At 46.4% G+C, this 22,072-nt stretch overlaps 1 protein-coding gene across 3 annotated transcripts in view; it reads left to right on the top strand.

Moving 5' to 3' along the window:
• NT5C3A (5'-nucleotidase, cytosolic IIIA) overlaps nt 1-22,072 on the top strand; it is an 82,022-nt gene that overhangs the window by 46,983 nt on the left and 12,967 nt on the right. For 2 of the 3 annotated variants that reach the window (XM_020968992.2, XM_020968995.2), the window contains exons 2-6: nt 17,310-17,408; nt 18,336-18,405; nt 19,032-19,078; nt 20,014-20,099; nt 21,771-21,860. In XM_020968992.2, the coding sequence (XP_020824651.1) occupies nt 17,310-17,408; nt 18,336-18,405; nt 19,032-19,078; nt 20,014-20,099; nt 21,771-21,860 (392 nt within the window). Of the gene's footprint in view, nt 1-5,603; nt 5,659-17,309; nt 17,409-18,335; nt 18,406-19,031; nt 19,079-20,013; nt 20,100-21,770; nt 21,861-22,072 lie in introns of all 3 variants that reach the window. The other variant, XM_020968993.2, reaches the window with a different exon arrangement.

Genomic DNA, 22,072 nt, shown 5'->3' with positions numbered 1-22,072 from the left:
CAGGGACAGAGCTCTGAGGAGCTCTTAAGTTCAGCACCTAGGTTCAGTCACAAGTTACTGCTTCCAGGAAGTTAACTCATCAAGGTTACAACGGCCGATGCTGATGACTTTGTATATTCCTTGAAAAAAAAAAAAAGCAAAAACGATCCATCTCTACATCAGGTTGTCTATGCAAGTCACAACAACCCTGTGCCTCACCTTGCCTGTCTGCAAAGTGACAGGCTTGGGCTGGGTGGTCACCAAAGCCCTGGCCAGCACTGGGAGTTCCAAGGTTCTCTTAGGATCTCTAAAGCTCTGATGGAAAGACTGACTTGGACTATTTAAGAAATCGGGTCTCAGTTGCTGTTTTGTACCACTAGCATTCGAAATTTACACAGCTGAGTCTGGTGATGGTGTCTGGGACGGAACACACTCTGCAGGGTAGTTTCAGTTTTGAGTTTCATATTCTCAGTTTGATGTTGTATTCCTGCAAGTGTTGAAATTCGTGCTCAAGTAGAAAGTATTTACTTTAATTACCCTGGAGGAACCATTTTAGCCCAGAATCCGGTGGTCTGACCCACCAAGAAAAGACTTGGAAATATGTTTCTTAAAATGAGATGAAACTTTTAAAAGCTATTCTGGGGGCTGGCTTTATGGGTCTTGAATCAATGAAAATATAAAAATTCTTGGGTTTACTTAAATTTTAGTAATATTCTTAAAGGTTTATTAGAATATGAGATGTCATTTGTATGGTTTTTTAAGTTTCAAACTAAACATTGATTCTAGTAGAAAATTTGTAGAATTATTTATGAGAGGAGACCTATGTAATTAAGCAATTAATTAACTTGGATGCCGAGAGGGATTCTGTTTTAAACATAGGTACTTTTTTTAAGGCAGAAAGAGCAAACATCATTTTAGAAGTCATTTGATTCCTTTGAATTTCAAGCATTCAAGTATATTTTTCATTATAAGAAGCCACTAAAAAGTTTGTGTATAAAATGAATTTTCATCAAGAGATTTTGTAAACTCTATGTTATCAAGTCCTAGTTATCCTAAAACAAAGTACTTTTCATAAAAATCTCCATGATTGACCAGTTTGACCCAGTTTTAATAAGGGGGTTCTTACCTCTTGTTTTAGTCTATAGCCTGGTTCTCTAGTGATGTTGGCACAGACTGCAAGCTCACCAGGTAATTTGTATCCACTTTCAAAAGATCAGTTTTCCACATGTCAGCATTCTAGGGTCTTCAAAACCTTGTTTTACAGATAACAACCACTACAAAGTTGTACTTGAAAGAGATTTCATGAAGTTCCAAGATTTTCATTTCTAGCCTGGCCTCGGGCTACTCGGCCTGGGCTAGCTTTCCAACATCACCAGAGCATCTGTAACAGGTGATGGAGTGACAATTGGCATAGAAAACCGGGACTGTATATATTTACAAGACCATCAGTTTAAAAATACACTGCCCTGATTTTCTGTGGACTCTTTCAGGTTCATGCCAGAAGGCTGACCTTTATGCCACCATCTCTGACACTTCTATGCTTACATGAAAATACTGACTCTTGGGAATGATGGAATTGGGTCTGGCCAAGGGGCGTTACTTTCAAACCAAGAGAAATCGTTATTGTCCTGTGAAATCTGGCCTCATAAGGGACCATGCGATTAGTTGAAATTTGTATTAAGATATAAGGTTATTTTTATAAAGTAGAATTTAAAAGTGAGCCTTCAATAAGCTGCTGAGAACCCTAGTTTAAAAAAAAATTGGAGAGAGACAGTGTGGCACAGGGGATTGAATGAGTTTGAAGACCTAGGGCCAAGCCCCACCTCTGTTCCATCCTGGCTGTGTGACCCTGGGCAAGTCACTTTCAATGCCCAAGACAATGCTGTAAGACTCTTAACTTGCAGACAAGTGTCCAACTATCTGTATTGGTAAAGGGATTTTCCTTGTCAGGCAGGTCTGATTTTTTTTTTTTTAAATCTAGTTCTCCATCAATCCTGGCCTTTTTTCTCTAATGGTGAGTAGCCCTGAGGGGCCAGGAGTCAGAGGCAGCAGAGGGTAACAATCTCCTAACCACGTTATGCATTGGAATCTTAGAGCCACATATTTCGACATTCATTTGACAGGATATGAAAATTGTCTTTCTAGGTTCCCATAGGAGTCCCACACCCTTGCCCAGACATTTCTATATTGTTCTTCCCTTTTCAGACAACTGATAATAGCTTCAGATTTTCAAAGCACTTTGCATACATTATCTCAGTTGATTTTAATAAAAATGGTATGTAATTAGTGCCTTCTGAAAAGACATCAGTCCTCAGAGGAAAGCGTCAGTTTTACAGATGTGCAAATTACTGCCTGTGTCCCAAGGTCCCCAAGAAGGGGCTGGAAGGCCGCCCCAGAAGCCTTCTGAGGAGGGGTGACCTTTTGGACTATGGGAGAAAAGGGCCTGGGAGGCAAGGCCACAGTAACTGTCCTCCACACCCATGCATTAAGTTTAGTTACTGTGGGGTTGGATTTTTTAATGGTTTGGGAACAATCTACTTCCAGGAGGAAGGGATCTGAGCTTGGGCCATGACTTGTCACAGAGACATAGGAAAGGGATTGGACCCTGAGGCTAAGACTTTAGAAGGGGTATCTAGTGCCTCTGTCTAAATAAGAGCTATTAGACCAGCCAGTGAGTAGGGAGCTGGGCTGGAGCCATAATGGAGGGGATCATGAGATAATGAGATCTTGGAAGAACCAGAGTCAGAAAGGAAAAAGTGAGCCTAAGAAGGGAGACCTCACCCTGAGCGAAGGGGGACCTGCTAGGCTTCGAGGGCACCAGAAGACAGGGTCATGAGGGCCAGGCTGCACACAGGTGTGCACAGGGGGCTGCATCTGACCATCACCAAAGGTATTGGAAAAGGAAGTGGGTTCGACTTCCTGAGACTGAGGAATGACTCCCATTTCTAGGGAACCCAAAAGGGTAACTTGGGTGACCCAGTGGGCCTGTGAGGTCATTGATTTGGACATTCCTTCCCATAATGCATCTTGCTCCCTATTGTTGGCCTCTCACCTTTGTCCTCTTGTGAGATTACCACAGAGGGTCCACCTAACTTCCTGAGAGCTTTCCTCCGTTCCTTTGACATTTCGTCAATACCAGTGGACCACTGGCCCATCCATCAGTTCGTTCTCTTACTACATGACCAGCCCATCTTTTTTCTGAGTCGTCCAGTTCTCTGACAATTTCGCTGCTTCTCCGTAATTCCTGGTTTGTGATGTGTCAGCTAGAACTGTTTAGGCCCACCGGGCCATCTCTGTCAGCCTTTGGGCTGGCCTCCGGGCTGGTTTGTAAAAGCCACCATATTCAATGACTCACCCCCAGACATCACCACTAGAAGAATGCTGAGATAATTCATAGATAAGCCTTTGTTCCTGGGGAACATACACCAGAGAACTTTCAGTCTCACCAGAACAGTCCCGACCTCTCTCCTTCAGTTTCAGTTCTCAGCCCAGTGCAGTGTCCATTTGTGGTTTCTGTCCAAGGCCTGTGGTCAGTAGATCGATGACCTCTGTTAGCAGTCCATTCAAGTGCATGTTACAGTCTAGACGACAGACAATCTCTAAGCTCTTAGCACAGTGCCTGGCACACAGGAAACACTCTATAAATGTTAGCTATCATCGTTGTCATTGTTATTTATCCAGTTTACTGTCCTTGTGTATCTAGTTAGGACAGACTTTTGACAGTAGCTCTGGATATTAGAGGACGCTCTGCAGAGTTTCCAGGCTTGCCGAAGCAGCGCAAGCTCACAGCGACTCTGGGAAGTTGGGAGCGGAGATAAACAGGCAGCCCAAATGCTACAAGAGTATCCTGAATGTATTAGAAAAGAAAAGTGGACTCCCAGCATATGGCCATGTGCTAAGCACCAGGGATACAGAGAAAGGAAAGACACACTCCCTAGCTGCCCTGCACTGTCTGGTGGGAAAAGGCCTCATGCAGAAGTGGGGATTCAAGCTGAGTCTTGAGGGAAAGCAAGGAAGCTGAGAGGAAGAGGGACATTGGGGTGGGGTGAGGACCACCAGCTAGGCAGCAGAGAAAGCCTGGACAAGACTCGTGTAGTGAGAAAAAGTGACCACCCTGGGGAAGGGCCACTCATCCCACTGAGGTCCCAGATGCCCAAAATGTCTGACATCACACCGATGTAATGAGGAATGTTCTGGCCTCTCTCTCCTCCCTCCCCAGGCCTGACTCTCAGGAGGAGGCAAAGGTGCCCCCACCTCACTTCGCTTATGCCCGTGACGCTCAGCCCACTTCCGCCCTGTTCATCCTTTTCATCCGTTCTGTGCCTGCCTCACCACCAGGAGATCGTAAACTCCTTGAGATTGGGCCTTGTCACATCTGCTCATATCTGCCTTTGCATCGCAGGAGTGCTCCAGCATCCTGCCCTGCCCTAGTAAATAATTAGTGAATTTTTATGGAACTGGATTCTGACCATGTTCCTGTGGTTAAGAACAGAATATCCTTGGACTGGCTCCCCCCCAGGGTCCCAGAATCCTCCCCAGCACTTGGTGGCAACTTCCCAATCCAGGCCACAAAGACTGAAGTCTAGAATACAAGGAATGTCAACATTATCTAGAGAGACCAGGAAGGAAAGACTTGATTCAACCTTTACCCACATAAAGGTTTGAATTACTATGTTTAAGATACCATGCTGTGTCCTAGAGATGGAGAAATTCATACATCACCAGCCCTGCCCCCAAGAAGCTTCCAATCTAAGAGAGAACCCATCCCAGGGAAGTTGGACTAAGCCAAGTTCACTTGGTAATGCCCTAGCATAGGTGACTGACCTGGGTGGCCTCCTGACTTGTTTATCGTTAGGGGTGGTGAGCTCTCTTGGACTTCTCTCATCTGCCCTTACAGTATTTCCATAGGGACTGTTCCCATCTCTTCAGCCGAGGAGTCATGTAATGTCACAGCCTTGAAAAGGTCAAGTCTGTCAAAACTCATTTAAATGACAAATAAGACAGCGTATCTCTAGATCACCCAAGAGTGACTTTTAACAGAGACGTGGTTTTTCCTTTTCACCTCTCTGATGTGACTGATATAACAAAATCCTGTTTTTACAAAGTAGGCTAAAACTAAAATCAATCCAAAACTGACACAAATTCATATATTTTCCTGTGAGCTTTATTGGGGGAAAAAGTTTACTTTAAATATTAGCGGGCAACAAGCAAGACTAGAATCTTTTTTTTTCCAAAATGTAACAGACAAAGGCACAGAAAATAATATCTGTATTTCTAGTATGTTCATTTCTAGAGTGTAGAAAGTCATTTCCACAGACTAATTATATCAGCATGTGGTTTACCCTACTTTTCTCTTCGATGTGTTTACATGCTGCATCCTCTCTAGCAGGCTTCCATATGCCTCTGCTAAAGCCAGCACAAAATATTTGACCTCCAGGTTGGGCATCTATAATAAAACCTCAACACATGTTAGGTAGGAATAAGGTTGGTGTTACGTCTGGATCAAACAAGGCAGTGTTAAGATGCATGTCAGGTGTGAAGGAGGAGCCTGAAGCCTAAGTATGTCACACATACCTTTTTCTTTTTTTCTCTTTTGCTATGATTTATCTCCTGAAATAACCCAGAAGCTCGGGTAGCTGAGACATGAATAAGCAAGAGTACGCCGTACTTGTGAAAATGGTGGGTATCTGAAATATTTCCAGTGCCATGTGTCTGTTCTGGGGCCTTCTCACTTTTAACTTCAAAGGAAAATTGATTGTGAGAGCTGAACTTTGTACCTGTTTATCCAGCCTGCTTCCCATCTGCTTTCCAGCTCTTCTCATGGAAACCAAGACGCTGGCCAGCAGCCCACCACCGTCACTGGTGGCGGGGTGAGACTTGTGTTCTGGCCTTTGTTGTTCCACAGCTGAATGCAAACCTTCCTAATTCTGATCCAGCTGCCCAGTTCTCTCTTGTGCTTCTGATTTAAAATGTCATCTTAGAATGAAACCACTTCCTACCTTCTAAGTATCATAGTTTCCTACAATGTTTTGGTGGGCCTCTTAACCACTTAAATATAATATAAAGCTGTAGACATGGCATCACCCAGCTTCCCCTCCCCCACTCAAAAACGCTAAAACCAGATGTTGACAGCAGCGGTGCCCTGGGCTTCAGAGTCCCCCGTTACTCCCATCTCCCCTCAATCTCTACTCCATTTCTGGCCTTGGCAGGTTTCTCTTTGTTTTTCCTTTTTCAGTATTTCAGTCCATAGGTCAGGATAGGAGGTGACATGGTAGAGTAGAGAACATGCTTGGGTAGGGGAAGAGGGAACAGGCATTTTATAAGCACCTACTTGGTGCTAAGGCTTTACAATCATTATTTCACTGGTCGTCACAACAGCCCTGGGAGGTAGGTGCTATTGTGATCCCCGTTTTATAGTTGAGAAAACTGAGGCAGGCGAAAATTAAGTGACTTGCCCAAAGTCACAAAGCTAATATAAGCGTCTTGGGTTGGATTTGAACTCAGGTCTTTCTGACACCTTGTCTAATCATGGTGCCACCCGGCTGCTTCATACGCTGGTTTTGGAGTCAGAACTAGGCTGTTGCCAGTGGTGTGACAAGTCTCTTCATCCATCAATCTTCAGTTCCTCACCTGGAAAATTAGGGAGTTCAACTAGATGACCCACAGGGTCTGTGATTCTAGATATGAGGTGATTGAGTAGGCAGAGGGCACTGGCAGGTGGGGGAGTCTGGAGTGGCCACTCAGGATGGTGCTTGAGCTGAGCTTGGAAGGAAGGAAGGTTAGGACAGAGCACGGGAGGAGCAGCTCCTGGTGTGCCATGTATGAGGAACAAGGTCATATGGCTGAACCATAGAAGGCCGGAATGAATGAACCAAAGAGGGCAGGAAATGGGAGGGGGAGAATAATGAATGAGTGAACTGTGGAGGGCAGGGAGGGGGGAATAAATGAATGAAACATAGAGGGCAAGAAACGGGAGGGGGGGAATAATGAATGAGTGAACCATGGAGGGCAGGGAGGAGGGGGGATATATAATGAGGCTGCCAAGGTAGCCAAGGAGTCTGTATTTCATCCGAGTCAGTTCTAGGCAGCCACAGAGTTTCTTGAGTAGGAGAGTGACCTGGTCACCGTTGAGTGGCCTTGTGGCAGTGGGAGAGTACTGAGGCAGGGCGGCAGTGAGAAGGCCACAAGGGTCCGAGCAGGGGGTCAGTTGTGTGAGGAGGGGGGGGGGCTTTGAGAGAAGCCGTGGAGGGGAAGAAGCAAGATTCGGTTCTTCCAGGGTGGGATTGTGTGCAGGGATTCTCTGCCCGGTCTCGAGGCCCCTGAGAGCGGGCGGCGTGGTTTTGTTTCTTGCAGTTGTTTGGAAACGTGCTGAAGCTGTCACCAGGCCTAGGCCTGTCCCGCCTGTTCTCAGCCTGGTGACATCTGGGGCCCAGGTCTCTGGGCCTCTGCAGCCTGAGCCCCCAAAGCACTAAGTCTGTTGAGAGCTGAGATTCTTGCCCAAACCTCCAAAAGTACAAAAGAAATCAGTCCTCGAGGGGAGGCCCCTGCTGGGAGTGCCAGTGGCCCACTCCAGGAAGCTCTCCCCTGTGCCCTGCTCTGCTTGGAGCATCCCACTTACTTAAGTGCGAATAAAGGGAATTCCTGTGGGGAATCCCTCAGGAGACAGCTCTGTCTGTCTGTCTGTCTCAGACCCTGTCTGAGGATCTACAAGTGAATGAAAGAAGTAGGGAGATAATACCAAAGCCAGGGGGGCCCTGCCCCCTGGGAGCTTATAGTCTGTGGGGAAGGCAGGCCTCCAGGAGCACGGTGGCCAGGGAGGGAGCACTGTTCTGGAAAGTCACAGGCCTGGCTGGGAGGGGGGTGGGGAGCAGGAGGTCTGTGCCCATACTTTGATGGCACAGACGTGTTGGGGCAGAAAAGGGCTGTTTCCCCTCTGCAGTCATTTTGCCATAGGAGTTATAGTTCTCTGTTCCTGCTTAGGAAAATGCCAGCTCTTCCAGAACTAGCAATGTCAGGGCATTTAGGACCCCACCTTCCTTCTGCCCCCTTCTCCAGGTACCAGAATTTAGAGGGCAGCGAGACCTCAGAAAACTCCCCAAGCCAGCTTCATCATCACAGGCATCTCTGGTGCCCCCTTGGGCAGATCCCGACGTCCCAGGCCATTCCAGCCTGCGGGCTCTTCTTGTAGTCTCAGGGCCCCTGGGTCTGGAAGAACCTCACACACCATCTGGTCTCATTGCCTCGCTTTCTCCCTGAGACCCAGGGAGGGGCTCAGGTGGCACAGGCCTTCTGATCACCTTTTCCTGCCGGCCACAGGCCCAACGCTGCCCATGCTGACCAGCCACCTCCATGGCGCTCTCCTTGGGCCCCGGAGCGTGACGAGGCAGTGACAGCAGATCTTAGATAGAGAGCTGGGGGTGACGTTGGAGGTCCTCCAGTCCGATCGCTTCGTTTTACAAATGAGGAAACTGAGGCCAGAGAGAGGTCCCGATTTGTCCAAGGTTACCCAGGCAGTCAGTGAACCCTCGTGTTCTTGACTTCAAATGCAACATACTTCCCCCTACGCCCAGGCTGCCTCTCACCATGTACCTCAATGATAATCCTGGACCTACCCCCAAAGGTAGCCTTTGGGTTTCCTTGCTTTATGGGCCCTACCCAGGAAGTCTAGACAAATGTAGGCACACCCTCGCCCCCACCCCCACCCATATCCTAAGATGTGCAAAAGGGTGGATCACAATATTTAATTGGAGGGGGGAAATAAAGTTTTATTAATAGGAAGAAGACAAAACGTAAGACCCTTCAGTGGGTAGTCGTTAGCCCCAGAGAGCTACAGGAAAGCCGAACTACTCACAGCACTGAACACAAGGCAGCTGAGAGAGGAGCCCCCAGCCCACCCCAAGTCCTGGCCTTGCCCAGTGAGCTCTGATAGCAGAAGGGGATGGAGCCCTCCCTCCCAGCTCCCTCCTATTGCTCACAAATCTGCCCCGCCTTACAGTGAGACACCAGCCAAAGCAGTATCTTTGAACGAGTCTCCAAGGCTCCTCGGTCTTTGGTCTCATCCCAAATCAAGACAGAATTTTGAGAATCATCCATCTGTGCCCAGGTCCCCTGTGCTCCCACCTCCCTACCCCCCACCAGAACTTCTGGTGCCTTTCTTCCGATTTTCGCTCTTCCAGTTAGTTATTGGCCCTCCCTGGTGTGCCTGGAGGGGAGAGGAAGGTGGGAGGCTTCACCACAGGAGGGAAAAGGGAAATCCCAGCAGGGTCCCTTTAAATAAGGACTGTCCGGGGTGCGAAATCATTGTCAGTGACATCCTCAAGAGAGGCTCCTGAAGTTCTGGCTGTAGGGTTCATTAGATTATATAACAAAATAAAAATCTGTAAGTAGGGACGAGAAGACATTTCTCCTTCTCATTCAAGAACATTGGCATCTGAAAAGAGAGGGCAAGATTCCCCAGATAGAAGCACTTGGAAATTTCCATGCATGCCCTGCTCATTTAGCCAGAAATGATTAAAAAAAAAAAAAAAGAAATCTTTTTTAATGCATGGCTGTATATAATTTTTGGCAGATTGGTTTTCCCAATTATGTTTTTCTTAAGACGGCATTAAATATTCTCGTTCACTGAGCACATATCAGTTGACAAAGGAACTGAATCATAGTCATAAAGAGACAGCCCAATTATGCATGGTAGGCAACAGGGGGGAAAATTGAGTTGAGATTAAAAACTGGCTTTTGATAGCTCTGAGGAGAGATCTGAGTAAGAGATCTATGTAAAATGACTGGAATAACCGTGTGAAGATGGATTACCTTACAGGTGGTTATCTTTCTGTCCACAAGTGTGTTGGTGCATTTACAGATAGCCGGCGTGTCTTCCTTTAAGGGAATTTACTTGAGATTGTTCATGTAGCTTTCGCCAGATGCTGGACACACGGCCTCTGGTTTGTACCAATACATTACTGCAATTAGCTGAGACACATCTTGTTTCCTGGAACGAGGGAATGAGAGTTTTCCCAGATGGCTCTGGCTAAAATGTTTACAGGAAATGCACGATTCACTTTTACCTTGTGCCTAGTTCAGTCTTTGTTGGAGAATTATCCCAATCGTTCTTTTGTGGGATTTTATCCTTTAAAATCCTATGGAAGGGTTGTTTTCTCTTTGTTAGAGAGCTCATAGAGATGAGCACATCCTATAAATTCAGATGATAAAAATACAATGTTTTGTAGTCTGTCCTTGATAAATGAATCTAATGCTCTTTTCTTAGACTCTTAGTGGTTATAGTGTTGGGGCTGGAGTCAAGAAGGCACGGCTTCCATTCTTGCCTCAGATACCAGTGGTGTGATCCTGGGCAAGTTATTTAAGCTCTCCCACTCTCAGGTTCCTCATCTGTAAAATGGCAGGGGTGGACTCCATAGCATCCCTTCCAGCTCTGCATCCCCGTTTTCATCCTTCTTGACCTCTCTGTAACACCAGGTGCTACTGGCCTTCCTCTCCTCCTGGGTATCCCTTCTTCTCTTTGTTTTCCTAACCCAGTCCTCTCTTTCCACCCATCTGAGCCCACACCTGTCTTGGGCTATCCTCCCACACTTGGGCCTGGACCCTCTTCTCTCCCTGCACTCCTGAATGGTGTCGTGCGCCCGTGAGGCTTATCACCATGTCTCTAGACAACTCTTTGATCCGTATACTCAGCCTTTGTTTCTTTCCTGTGTGCCAGTCACACATCACCAGCTTCCCTTTGGACATTAATAACCAGATACCCCCTGGGCATCCTTACCTCCAGGTGTCCAAAGCCTTCCTCTTCCTAAGGTCCAGACTTTCCTTCCAGTCCCCCAGGTCCCTCATACCACATAGACTATAGGTCCTACTTGCATAACACCTCTTGAATTTGTCCTCTTCTCTGCGCTAATTTGGACAGTTATCATCTCTTGTCTGAAATATTTCAAAGGTCTCCTAAATGGTGTCCCTACCTCAACCATGCACCCTCTCCAGTCCTCTACTTACCTGCCAAAGGGCTCTGCCTAAAGCACAGGTTGGACCATAGCATCCCTCTGCTCAGTAAACTCCAGGGGCTCCCTGTTACCTCCAGAATCAAGTAGGAGTCCTTCTTTGGGGCATTTAAAGTCCCTGACAACTTGACTTCAGACTCTTTTTCCATTTCTCCTACGTGACTCCTCTTCATACAGTCCATGGTCCAGACAGGCTGCTTTGTAGAAGACGTTGAAGCCTCTTAAGATCCCCCATTTCCTTCAAAATTAAATGTCACCCTCTCAAAGACTCATGATGGAAAATGCTGTCCACATCCGGAGAAAGAACTATGGAGTCTGAATGCAGACCAGAGCTTACCGCTTGCTCTCTCTTTGTTGTTTTGTTTTGTTTCTTTGTTCCTCATGGTTCTTCTTTACAACATGGCTGATGTGAAAATGTGTTGAACAGAAATGTGTAGGTAGAGCCTATGTTAGACCACACACTGTCTAGGGGAAAAGAGAGGGGAGGGAGGCGGAGAAAATTTAAACCTCAAAAGCTTATGGAAGTGAATGTTGAAAGCTAAAAATAAATTAATTTAAATATTAAAAAAAATTAAATGTCACCTGTTACCTCACCCCAGCTGCTAGTGCCTCCTCCTGCCCCCCCCAAAAAAGGATTGACTGTTGTTTACTTATATACATGTAATCTCCCTCAACCGAATATATAACAGAATTTGAGGGCAAATAGACACTTTTTCAGAGCTCATGATGAGGATAAGGCCATGGCACTGCCATGAAAAGTACAGTAGGGTGCCTGCCCACCTTTGGTACGAAAGGGAAAGACAGAGAAATTAGCCAAAGAACTCAGGAGGATCCCCCGCGTCACATCAGCAAACATCAAAACTTGAAGGGGACCCCAAGGCAAGGCTGGGAACAGGGCTTTGGTAATGAAAAAAAGAAAGAAGCTAAAGGTGTGCGTGTTAATCAGAACCCTTGAACCTGTGTGTGTGTGTTTATATTACAAATGTGTGTGTAAATCCATAGACACACATATTCATACACCGTGGGCATCTTCTTTGAGCATTCAAGGTGCTGGGTGACTTTAGTGTCTTTTTCCCCATGAGGTATGAGGAGCAGCGTCTGGCAGAAACATTGCTGTGGGTCACTGGGGGCCGCTGTTAGCTGACCAGACACAGACACTGGGCAGAAAAGTAATGGTAGTTTATGTAGCATTCTAAGGTCTGCAAAGCCCTTTGCATCACTCGTCTCATTTGATACAATAATCCTGTGAGGTTGGTGCTGTTATTCCATTTTATGAGTGAGGAAACTGAATGAATTCATTTAAATACTCAGGAGTCTTCAAAGTGACATTAATGTTGCCCATTTGTAGAATTTATATTATTGATATCAGTCATTTAGTCCACATTAATATGGACTGATCAATGTACATGAGTGAGTGTGAAAATGTACTGGGTGTTTTTCTTTGTTATCAGTAGTGTTTGGTCCCAATAACTCTATGGCCAGTAGCCAGTAGACCCTGCCCAAGGTACATCGGCCAGTAAGTGGCCTCCATGCAGTTTATAGGCTCTGAGAATGGAGCCAGAAGGGACAGTCTCAGAGACTGCCTAGGCCAGGGGTAGCCTTTGGCTCTTTGGGTGCGGCCTTTTGACTGAGTCCAAATTTTACAGAACAAATCCTTTCACTAAGGGGATTTGTTCTGTGAAGTCTGGATTCAGTCCAAGGGCCTCACTTGAGCACCTAGAGGGCCCCATGTGGCCTGGAGGCTGCAGGTTCCCCGCCCCTGAACTAGGCCAGTCCCCCAGAGGTGAAGGGGCTCACCCCAGGCCCCACAGGGACCAAGCAATGAAGATGGGATGGAACGCAGATTCTGTGACTCCGACTCAATCACATTTATTCATTTATTCCAAAAGTGACGGAAAACTTTAACTGCTTTTTCTCATGTGTGAAATGGAAAACTTTGTGAAGACCTCCCTTGAAGGGCCGGGCAAATGTGGAGAATGACATTCTTCTTTGTGCCATGTGGCCCAGCTCAGTGAGCACATGTGTTGGTGTGTGTGAGAACTGAGAGAGGAAATAATCAAAAAGAAGGAATTTAGGGAGTGAACCCTGGCAGTGTGGACACACCCTGTGTGTGCTTTGGGAAGGTTCCAGTGCCCTTTGGCACAGCCCAGCTCACATCTTGGGATTATGCCTCTGGGCTTTGCCCTGTTCCAAACCTCGAGCCCTTCATCTTGCCCCATAAGTGCATCCCAGCGTCCTTCTTGCTCTGCTCCAAAGGCCTGGAGATGACTCTCTGTACAGTCAGAGAGAGATAGTAGAATAGTGTATGGTTCAACGTCTGACAACCTGCATCCTCCAAAAGTGTTGTAATAATAATGGTGATGAGCATTTCTGTAATAGTTGTAAAGCTTGCAAAGCACTTTACATTTGTAATCTCATTTTACCCTCACAGCAGCCCCGGGAGATCGGTGCTTTTATTTTCCCCATCTTGGAGTTGAGGAGTCTGAGGCAAGGGCTACAGGATCTGTCAAGGGTAACGCCTCCAGCAGTGGATGAGGCTGTATTTGAGCCTCAGTCTTCCTGACTGCAGGCCTGGCGCTCTCTGCCCAATGCACCACCTCGCTGCTTCCAAAAGAATGGCCTCCTTATCGTGGGATCCGGAGTTGGAACTAAAAGGGAGCTCAGAGGCCGTCTTATCTAAGCCTCTCACTTACAGATGAGGAAACTGAGTCTCTGGGAAATTATAACCCATAAATTAGAGTCCAGCATAACCCAGGTTCTAAGTAATAGAGTTGGGGTATGAATCCAAGGCCAGAGCTTTTTCCCTTTATTCCCCACCCTCCATGAAGGGGAAAAGAGTGTTTCTGTCTTTTCTTCATCCCTGCCCACCTCACCGTTGTTTCTCTCCTAGTGACATCTGGCTGGTCCATTTCTTTGCTGCCTTACGTGAGTTAATGCAGGGGTATAAGAGTTTGGAAGTCGTACACCCGTGACTCAGTGTCCCCCGGGCCTGGCCCATGCTCTTTGCCCCCTGATTTATAACAGCAATGATAAATAAACTGATTATCTTAACCTGCCAGGCGAGCAGAAGGCAGCACCCTCAGAGGATCTGAGGCGAACATTCATTTTTTTCCCATGTCTGCAGCCCGAGTCTCAGCTTTCAAATGTCAAGAAGCCTGCCCCAGAATTGATTCCGCATAGATGATATAGAATATAAGACTTCCTTGATTAGACTGTAACTGAAGCCATCCCTCCTGTTTCTGCTGCTGTCTGTACCACCAGATAGACATTGCCCAAGGCACCTGCCTGTTATTAAAGCACCTGGCAAGCTTGGCTGCAGGAAAAGAGGAATTGGTCTCATTGCTTGAAAACGAGCCGGATGCAAGGACTGCTCCCCAAATGGCCGCTGGCTGTTAGCGACAGAAGGGGATGGCCGTGCTGTGGTTCCAATCAGCCTGCATCCAGCTGAGGCCAGGGAAGCTGTGTGTGAGGCAGCCGCAGCGGCCTCGGCGGGCCGGCCCCCAGCACCCGGGGTCAGGGGGCCACCTGGCACTCCCCTCTAAAGGCAGTCAGTGCTCCCAGGCCCGGCATGCTCTCAGCAGAGGGGGAGCGTGACTCTTTTCTTGTAGCAGTCAAGAGAGTGGCACCTTCCCTGCTGCTCCTGAAAGACAGGATGGATTTCTGTTTCTTTTGTTTTTCCACTTCTATCTCTCAGCAATTTGAGGGGCGTTCAGAGCCCTGGTTGACAGAGTCTTGCCCAGGGAGCAGGATTCAGTACCCGCTTTCCTCAGCTTTGAATAGAGTTCAGTAACGTGTCTCTTATTCCTCCTAACACTACTCGTCCAGACCTTTGTAAATTCTCTCATCCCCAGATGTCCATCCACTCCCTTCTGTATGTGGCAGCAGGTGATGGAGCAACAGGAGAGAGCTGAGGATGTCAGGCAGCGGGGTGGAGGCAGAGGGCTGGACTTGTTGTCACTAGGGCACCGAGTTCAAATCCCCCTCTGACACTCAATGGCTCTGTGACCCTGGGCAAGTCACTGATTCTCTGAGCTTATCTCTAAAATGGAGATATAGCCATGGTAATATTAGCTACCATTTAGAGAGGTTTGCAAAATGCTCCACCAATATTATCTCATTTGCTCCTCACAATAACCCTAGGAGACAGGTATTATTATTATTATTTTTTTTATTATTCCCCATTTTACACATGAGAAAACTAAGGCCTAGAGAGGTCTAGCTTGTGGATTTGAACTCTGGCCTTCCTGATTTCGGATTCAGCATGTCCCTATTTACCGCACCACCACTTTGCATATTTTATCTCTTGATTCTCACAACAAACCTGAGTGGGGGGATGCATTACTGTCCCCAATTTACCTACAAAGAAATCAAGCCCAAGAAGGATTCAGTGACTTGCCCGGGGTTCTATAGCTAGTAAGTGTCAGAGCCAGATTCAAACTCAGGTCTTACTGACTCCAAGCCCAATACTCTGTCCACCTAGCTGCTTACAGGTTCAGGGCATTAAAAAGCAGAAATGGAATGATTTCTCTCCAGCATCCTGCTAACTTTAAAGCACTATACAGGCTGTTCCCAAAGTCTGTCGGACATCGAAGCCTTTGGGGACAATCTGTGCACGTGTGAGTCGACACTTTATTATTACCCTAGGGCAAGGGTCCTTGAGCTCTTTTTTAAAAGAAGGGATGATTGGCCTTCTTTGTCGTCTTGTGCCTCATTCTGAGAAGGGGTTCACAGGCAGGGGCCACTAGTCAGCCCACGGGGCCCAAGCTCTGGAAGGAAGGAGGAGCGTCCCCCTGAGTGGCAGAAGGGGCAACGTGATCGGCCCATTTCCTTCCAGGCCTGTTCTAGGCACAGTTCCCAGAGGGTCACCAGGGTTGCAGGGTGGGTCTGCCTTGATTCCCCAGTTGTCGTTCCTGATTGAAAGTATACAAGGACTGCTTCAAAGGGAGAAAAGAACGCAAAATACTGGAGAGGCAGAGAAGAATGTCAGCCTCTATCTCTATAGGGATGCCCTATAGACAGGCTTAGGACAGAAATGTAGGAAACCGAACCTTTGGAGCCATGGAATGGGGATGGAGCCGGGACGTGAGGAGGAAGTTGCTTCTCTGCTTCAGGAAATAATGAGGAGAACAAAATGTCTCTCCCAGAGCATCCAGGACTAATCAAAGTGAAGTAGCAGGGGTGGGTGGGTGGCGGTTCTCTGCTGAGGAGTGACTGGCAGATAGGAGGGGGAAGCATGCCGATTCCTGGGAGCAGACTGATCTGTAAAGTAAGAAGGAGTCTCTAGAGACTTATCAAACCCGACAGCCTGCCCGCTTCTCAGGATTCATGTGGCGAAATGATATAGCCGAAAGAACAAGGAAGGCACGGCTGCACATAGAAAGCTGGTTAGGAAAATCCAGCCTGGAGGGGCGAGGGGATACGCTCCTGTCTTATGTCCCTCTGAGGCAGAGGCATAAAGACAGCAGGTTCCAGGAAGGGACCGGCAGGTTGGAAGATGGTGTCTCCGCACAGAATTTAGGGGCCACAGTCTAGGATATGAAATCATGGACTCTTATGTCCTTACCAAGAGGGTAAAAGTAGGGTAAAAATAGATTTTCTGGGAGCTGCAGCAGAAAACTGCTTGCATAGATTGGTCAGTCCAGTTACTGTACAGTGAGAGCAGAGGGCCAGGGGCTCCCCGGTTTCAGAATTCCAGGAAGAAGTCTGAGATGAAACCTGCATCCTCACACAAAAGAATCACGTCTGGGTAGTCAGCAAGGTGAGGGAAAACAAAACCTCAGTTTTAAAATGCGACCGCACAGGTCCCACAGAGATAGGTAGGGCATGACCGAGAACCGAAATAGGACCAAGAAGACTCTACCTTACTCAGGAGTTAGCTATGAAGAACACATATGCCTGTATCTCCTGCATGTTTTCAGGGCTCAGCACAGTACCTGGCACATAGTAAGGCTGAGTGACTGGCTGATTGGCTCTACAGCCACCTCCCTGACACGGAGAGTGTGACAGAACCCCCAAAACAGTCATATGTATGTGTATCTACCCACACACATGCAACATATACACACGCACACAGGAAGACATGCATGCTGGTGGACACGCCCTCTAGGTCATCTAACTGCATGTCACAAATGGGCCAATAGTCATTCTTCATCCACTTGGTTTTTCCTGGGTGGATGGCCACTTGTGTTACTGAATGAGAAAGGAAGTGAGTAGATGAGCCCTCGGCTCTGTCTCTGACAAGCACAAGCTTCTGGCCGTATTAAAGGAACCAGGCTCCAAGGAGAACACAATCATGTTCACTAATCACCTGCTTTGCTATCAATGCAGATGCCGGAATTCCAGAAAAGCACAGTTCACATCAAGAACCCAGCCAAAGTGGAAGAGATCCTCTGTGGCCTGATTAAAGGAGGGGCTGCCAAACTCCAGGTGAGGCATGAGGAGCCATGATCACCTTGACTATCGAGTTCAGTCGCCCTTGTGACATGAGTGTTGAATAAGAAACAGATTTAAACAACCATCTCAAAGACAGCTCTACAGTTGGTCCAAAGTTCATTGGTATCCCTCAGTGAGAAACAAAAGTAAAAAATTAATAGATGTGAAATTAATTCAGTTTATCTTTGCTCTTGAAGGTGTAAGGTTAACTAGTTGCCAAGACAGTCGCTAAGCTCCTCCTTTCCTGGGCTCACAAACAGACATCCAAAGGTTTCCGAGTCACTTTTTCAATCTTTGAATTGAAAACACAGCTTGGTGGTTTTCATAACAAAGACAGTCTCTTGTGATAGGTATGAGTGGAGGACAAACACAGTTCTGACCTGCGTGAATGCACTCACTTTTCTTCAAATTTATGACCAAGTGATTTTGGCCAAATGTCTGAAGTACCATTAAACCTGTAGTCATCAGTGTCACGGTTCTGCCTTTTCCCACTAATATATTTATATTCTTGTTTTCCAAAGGCAAAGATCTTACCACAAAACACCCAACTCAGATGAGTTTTCATTACTAGACCAAGTACTTTGAGGGGGTCAGTTTAGTGACAGGATGCCCACCTTGAGTTCTATCTATTCTCAATGAAAAGACTAGGGGCTGCCCCCGGACCCCAAACAACGCTCTGTGTCCTGTCCCCTCTCACATCCCCCACTTATATTCTCTTTAGGCCAAGATTAGCACATTTCTGAGCCCTCCACCAAGATTTGGACAGTCATCTTCTCTGTTCCATGGGGAAGGGGCTCTAGAAATGTCTAGAGGGTGGTGGAGAGAGCAAAAGAAGATGCAGGACACTGGAGAAGCTAGCATGTTTTGTGTCTGAGATTTTTATTGTAGGTAATGCTTTTTCTTATTCCTCTTCTCTTACAGATAATTACAGACTTTGATATGACATTAAGCAGATTTTCCTACAATGGAAAAAGATGCCCAACATCTCATAGTAAGTTTGGGGTACATATTTCCAAAGAACTTTAGACACTCAGGCTGGGTAAAAATTTATTCCAGTACAATTAGTAAACCATGGGATGTGTGTGTGTGTGTGTGTGCGTGTGGTGTGTAAATGTGATTTTTTTTTTACCCTTTTGTGGTATTTTGATAATCACAAGAGACAATTACTATTCCTTCATTATGTTAGTGGTCATTTGCATGTACAATGAGGCCAAAAAGAGGCACATATAGGTGACCTTTGCCTCTTCATTTTCCAGAAACTAAATGTATAAGCATATTGGCTGAAATCCAGAGTTTAAAATACAATGTTCATTGATCCTTTTTCACTGAGTGTTGGGGGTAGTGGCGGGGTAGGGAATAGGAAGGATGCTGTGGGATTAATAAGGATGGGGTCGTAAGACTGCTGAAGGCCATTGAGCTCAGTAATAGCAATAATCTGTTACCAGTGTACATCTCTGAAATGATGGATGGACACTTCATTTGTAATGGGGCCCAACTGGCTATGGGAGCGAAGCGGGAGATTTCTTTGAGCATTTCAGCTTTGTCAAAGATATCATCAGACCCAAAGCCAGGAGAATTAGCGATTCACTGACAAATCATTTGGTTTTCTCTTTTTAGATATCATTGACAATTGTAAACTGGTTACAGATGAATGTCGAAAGAAGGTAAATGGTAGCCGCAACAGCTGTCAGCCCAAATTATTTTTTCTTCCTGTAGCTGCTTTTCTGTAATTTGTATTTCTTATACATTTAGCCTGGTTTCTGTTTTTAGCACACTTTACTGTAGCACACCCATTACCAGGAGCTCACTCATGATGAGAGCAAATTCCAATAAAAATGGAAAAGCGCAGCTGTGCGTCTGTGCCCAAATATCCTGCAAAGCACAACAAGACCACTGGAGTCTGGGTGACTTTGGGGCTCTCCCCTTTTGGGGTACTCCTGTGAGCCAGTGTTCTGGCTTTTGGCAGCTGGTGAAGCCCACTGGCCCCTTCCCAGAAACCAGCTTTTACCATGCAGAGGAGTGCAAAGAAAACTACTTGTATTGAAATAAAGTCAAAGAACAAGTTAATTGACCCCCCCCCCCAGGTAAGAACCCTGGCCTTAAAGTATCCAGAAAATTCCTCAGGTCTCTCCTTCACTGTCAGTATTTACGTGTCGGTGTAGACCTAGTCCCAAGACCTCAATCTGAGCCAAGTTTAGTATTCCCAAATGAAATCCTAAGTCTTTTAATTCTAGAACTTGATTTAAAAAGTAAAAATCTTAATGTAAAAGAAGAAAGCTGGCTTTGGAGTAGAGCACACATGAAGTATTGATCAGCTCAGATCCCCACTTAGCACAGTGCCTGGCACATAGGAGGCACTTATTAAGTGTTCATTGACTAACCGTCTAACCTGCAGGCCTATGCTTTGCTGGGTTTGCTGGGAAGTGGTACTTTACTCTGTGCTTATAGGATAATCTGATTTTCCTTACATGTTTTACATGTTTTAAAGTACCTTTGTATGATTGCCTCGTATGCGTTGTTTTCTGTAGTGTAGATTAATAATAAGGCAGATAAAACTCTGCGGTCCCCTTTCACAATTCATTTATTGATTCATTTCCAGTTATTACAACTAAGGGAAAAATACTATGCCATTGAAATCGATCCAGTCCTAACAATAGAAGAGAAATACCCTTACATGGTAGAATGGTGAGTGGAGATATTGGGGGTAAGTGGGTACAAGTGGGGGCGTGGGGAGGAGCCAGAGGTCAGCAGGAAAAGAAATTCCAGCCACAACCAAGAACCTTTCCACCTATTTAAAATAATAATAATAATAATAAAGGCTAAGTTCCCAAAGGGGTAAAGACTCTAGAATTTTTTGTGTTTAATATCTAATTGCAGAGAAGGTACCACCTACCTGAATGGGTGGGAGTTCCCCTCCACCAGTGAAATCCCAGGCTTAGCCCCATTTCCCGTGCCTAATTTCCAGTATGTCATAGTGTCACAGGCAGATAGGGCAGATTTAATGCTTTGTCAAGTCAATTAAGCCCCTACTGTGTGCCAGGCACTGTGCTAAGCACTGGGGATACAAAAAGAGGCAATTAGCCCCTGCCCTCAAAGAGCTCACAGTCTATTGGGGAGACAATGTGCAGACAACCATGTTTAAATAAGATATAGATACAGGAGAAATTGGAGTTTATCTCACCCGGGAAGGCACTAGCCTTTTGGTGGCGAAACAAACCTACCTGGTCTTTTTTTTTTTTACTGCTCACTAACCTTAAATTACAGTCATTGCATTACATAAGACTCTCCCTATAAATATATCCAGTAATAGCAATAGTGGTTGTTATTATTATCATGTGCTATAATAGCTAGCATTTATACAGTGCTTTAATGGGATATTTACTTTACAAATGATATTTGTAACAACCCTGGGAGGTAGGTGCTATTATTCTGCTCATTTTACCAGTGAGGAAACTGAGGCAGACTGCAATTAAGGCCACATAGCTAGTGAATGTCAGAGACTAGATTTGAACTCGGGTCTGCAATTAAGGTCACATAGCTAGTGAATGTCAGAGACTAGATTTGAACTCGGGTCTTCCTGACTTCAGGCCAGCGCTGTCTCCACTGAACTCCCAGGGGCCTGAGAAGAAAGAACAAGGCCATGGATTCTGATGGATTGTGCCTGTCTCCTCTCCCATGAAGTCCAATGGCCTTAGTTTTTCAGCTTTCTTTTCTATAAGAGCAGGAGACCAGACCACGTAATTTTTAAGGTCGCTCCACCTCCAAAACTGGAATGATTCTCTGAGACTTTCCTCCAGCTTTTCTTTATCTTTTAGAAAATAGAAAAGTAGGGGCAGCTAGGTTGCACAGTAGATAGACCTCTGGCCTTGGAGTCAGGAGTACCTGAGTTCAAATTTGGCTTCATACACTGGACACTTACTAGCTGTATGACCCTGAGCAAGTCATTTAACCCTGATTGCCTCACCAAAAAAGCAAAAAAAGAAAAATAGAAAAGGAGCAGAACCCTTGGTGTTAAATTTAATGCTTAACTTCAAAAAATTCAAAGCCAGGTTGTTAGCCTAAGTGTCTCAGCCAGAAGAGCCTAGCCCTGACCTCCCGGATGTCCATCCGACCAAGTGGGAATCACTGGGAGAGAGGAGGCTGGTTCTGCTGCCACAAGAGCAGTGACATCCTCCACGTGGGCCTGAGCAGGTGAGGGAAGGCCTCCCAAAGATCATCAGAGTCAAAGCCAGGGTTTTCTTGTTCTCGGGGGTAGGAGTGAGACTGCAGAGTCCACTCAGAGATTCTTAGAGAACGAGAGGCGGCTTGGAGCTAGGAGAGCAAACTTGACATTTCCCCCTTTTACCTTGAACCCAGGTACACAAAGTCGCACACTTTGCTGGTGGAGCAGGCGCTACAGAAGAGCAAGCTGCAGGGAGTCGTGGAAGAATCCGATGTGATGCTCAAGTAAGCTCAGCCATCCAGGAGGGCAGTTATGGGGAAGGCTGGACAGCGGAGGGGTGAACGAGCCAGCCTGCGAGGGAGGAAACCCGCATTCAGGTCTGCTCTCTGCACATCCTGGCAGTGGGAGCCTGGCAGGTCACGTCAGCCGTCAAGGCAGTAGACTCCTGAGGATTTTATGTGGTCTGCAGCTGAGACTGGTTCCCCAGGATTCTCTA

Source organism: Phascolarctos cinereus, unplaced genomic scaffold, assembly GCF_003287225.1.
Source record: "Phascolarctos cinereus isolate Bilbo 61053 unplaced genomic scaffold, phaCin_HiC Scaffold_4;HRSCAF=312, whole genome shotgun sequence".
Lineage (NCBI taxonomy): Eukaryota > Metazoa > Chordata > Mammalia > Diprotodontia > Phascolarctidae > Phascolarctos > Phascolarctos cinereus.
Note: the sequence above shows the minus strand (reverse complement) of the source record. Positions and strands in the feature narration are given on the sequence as shown.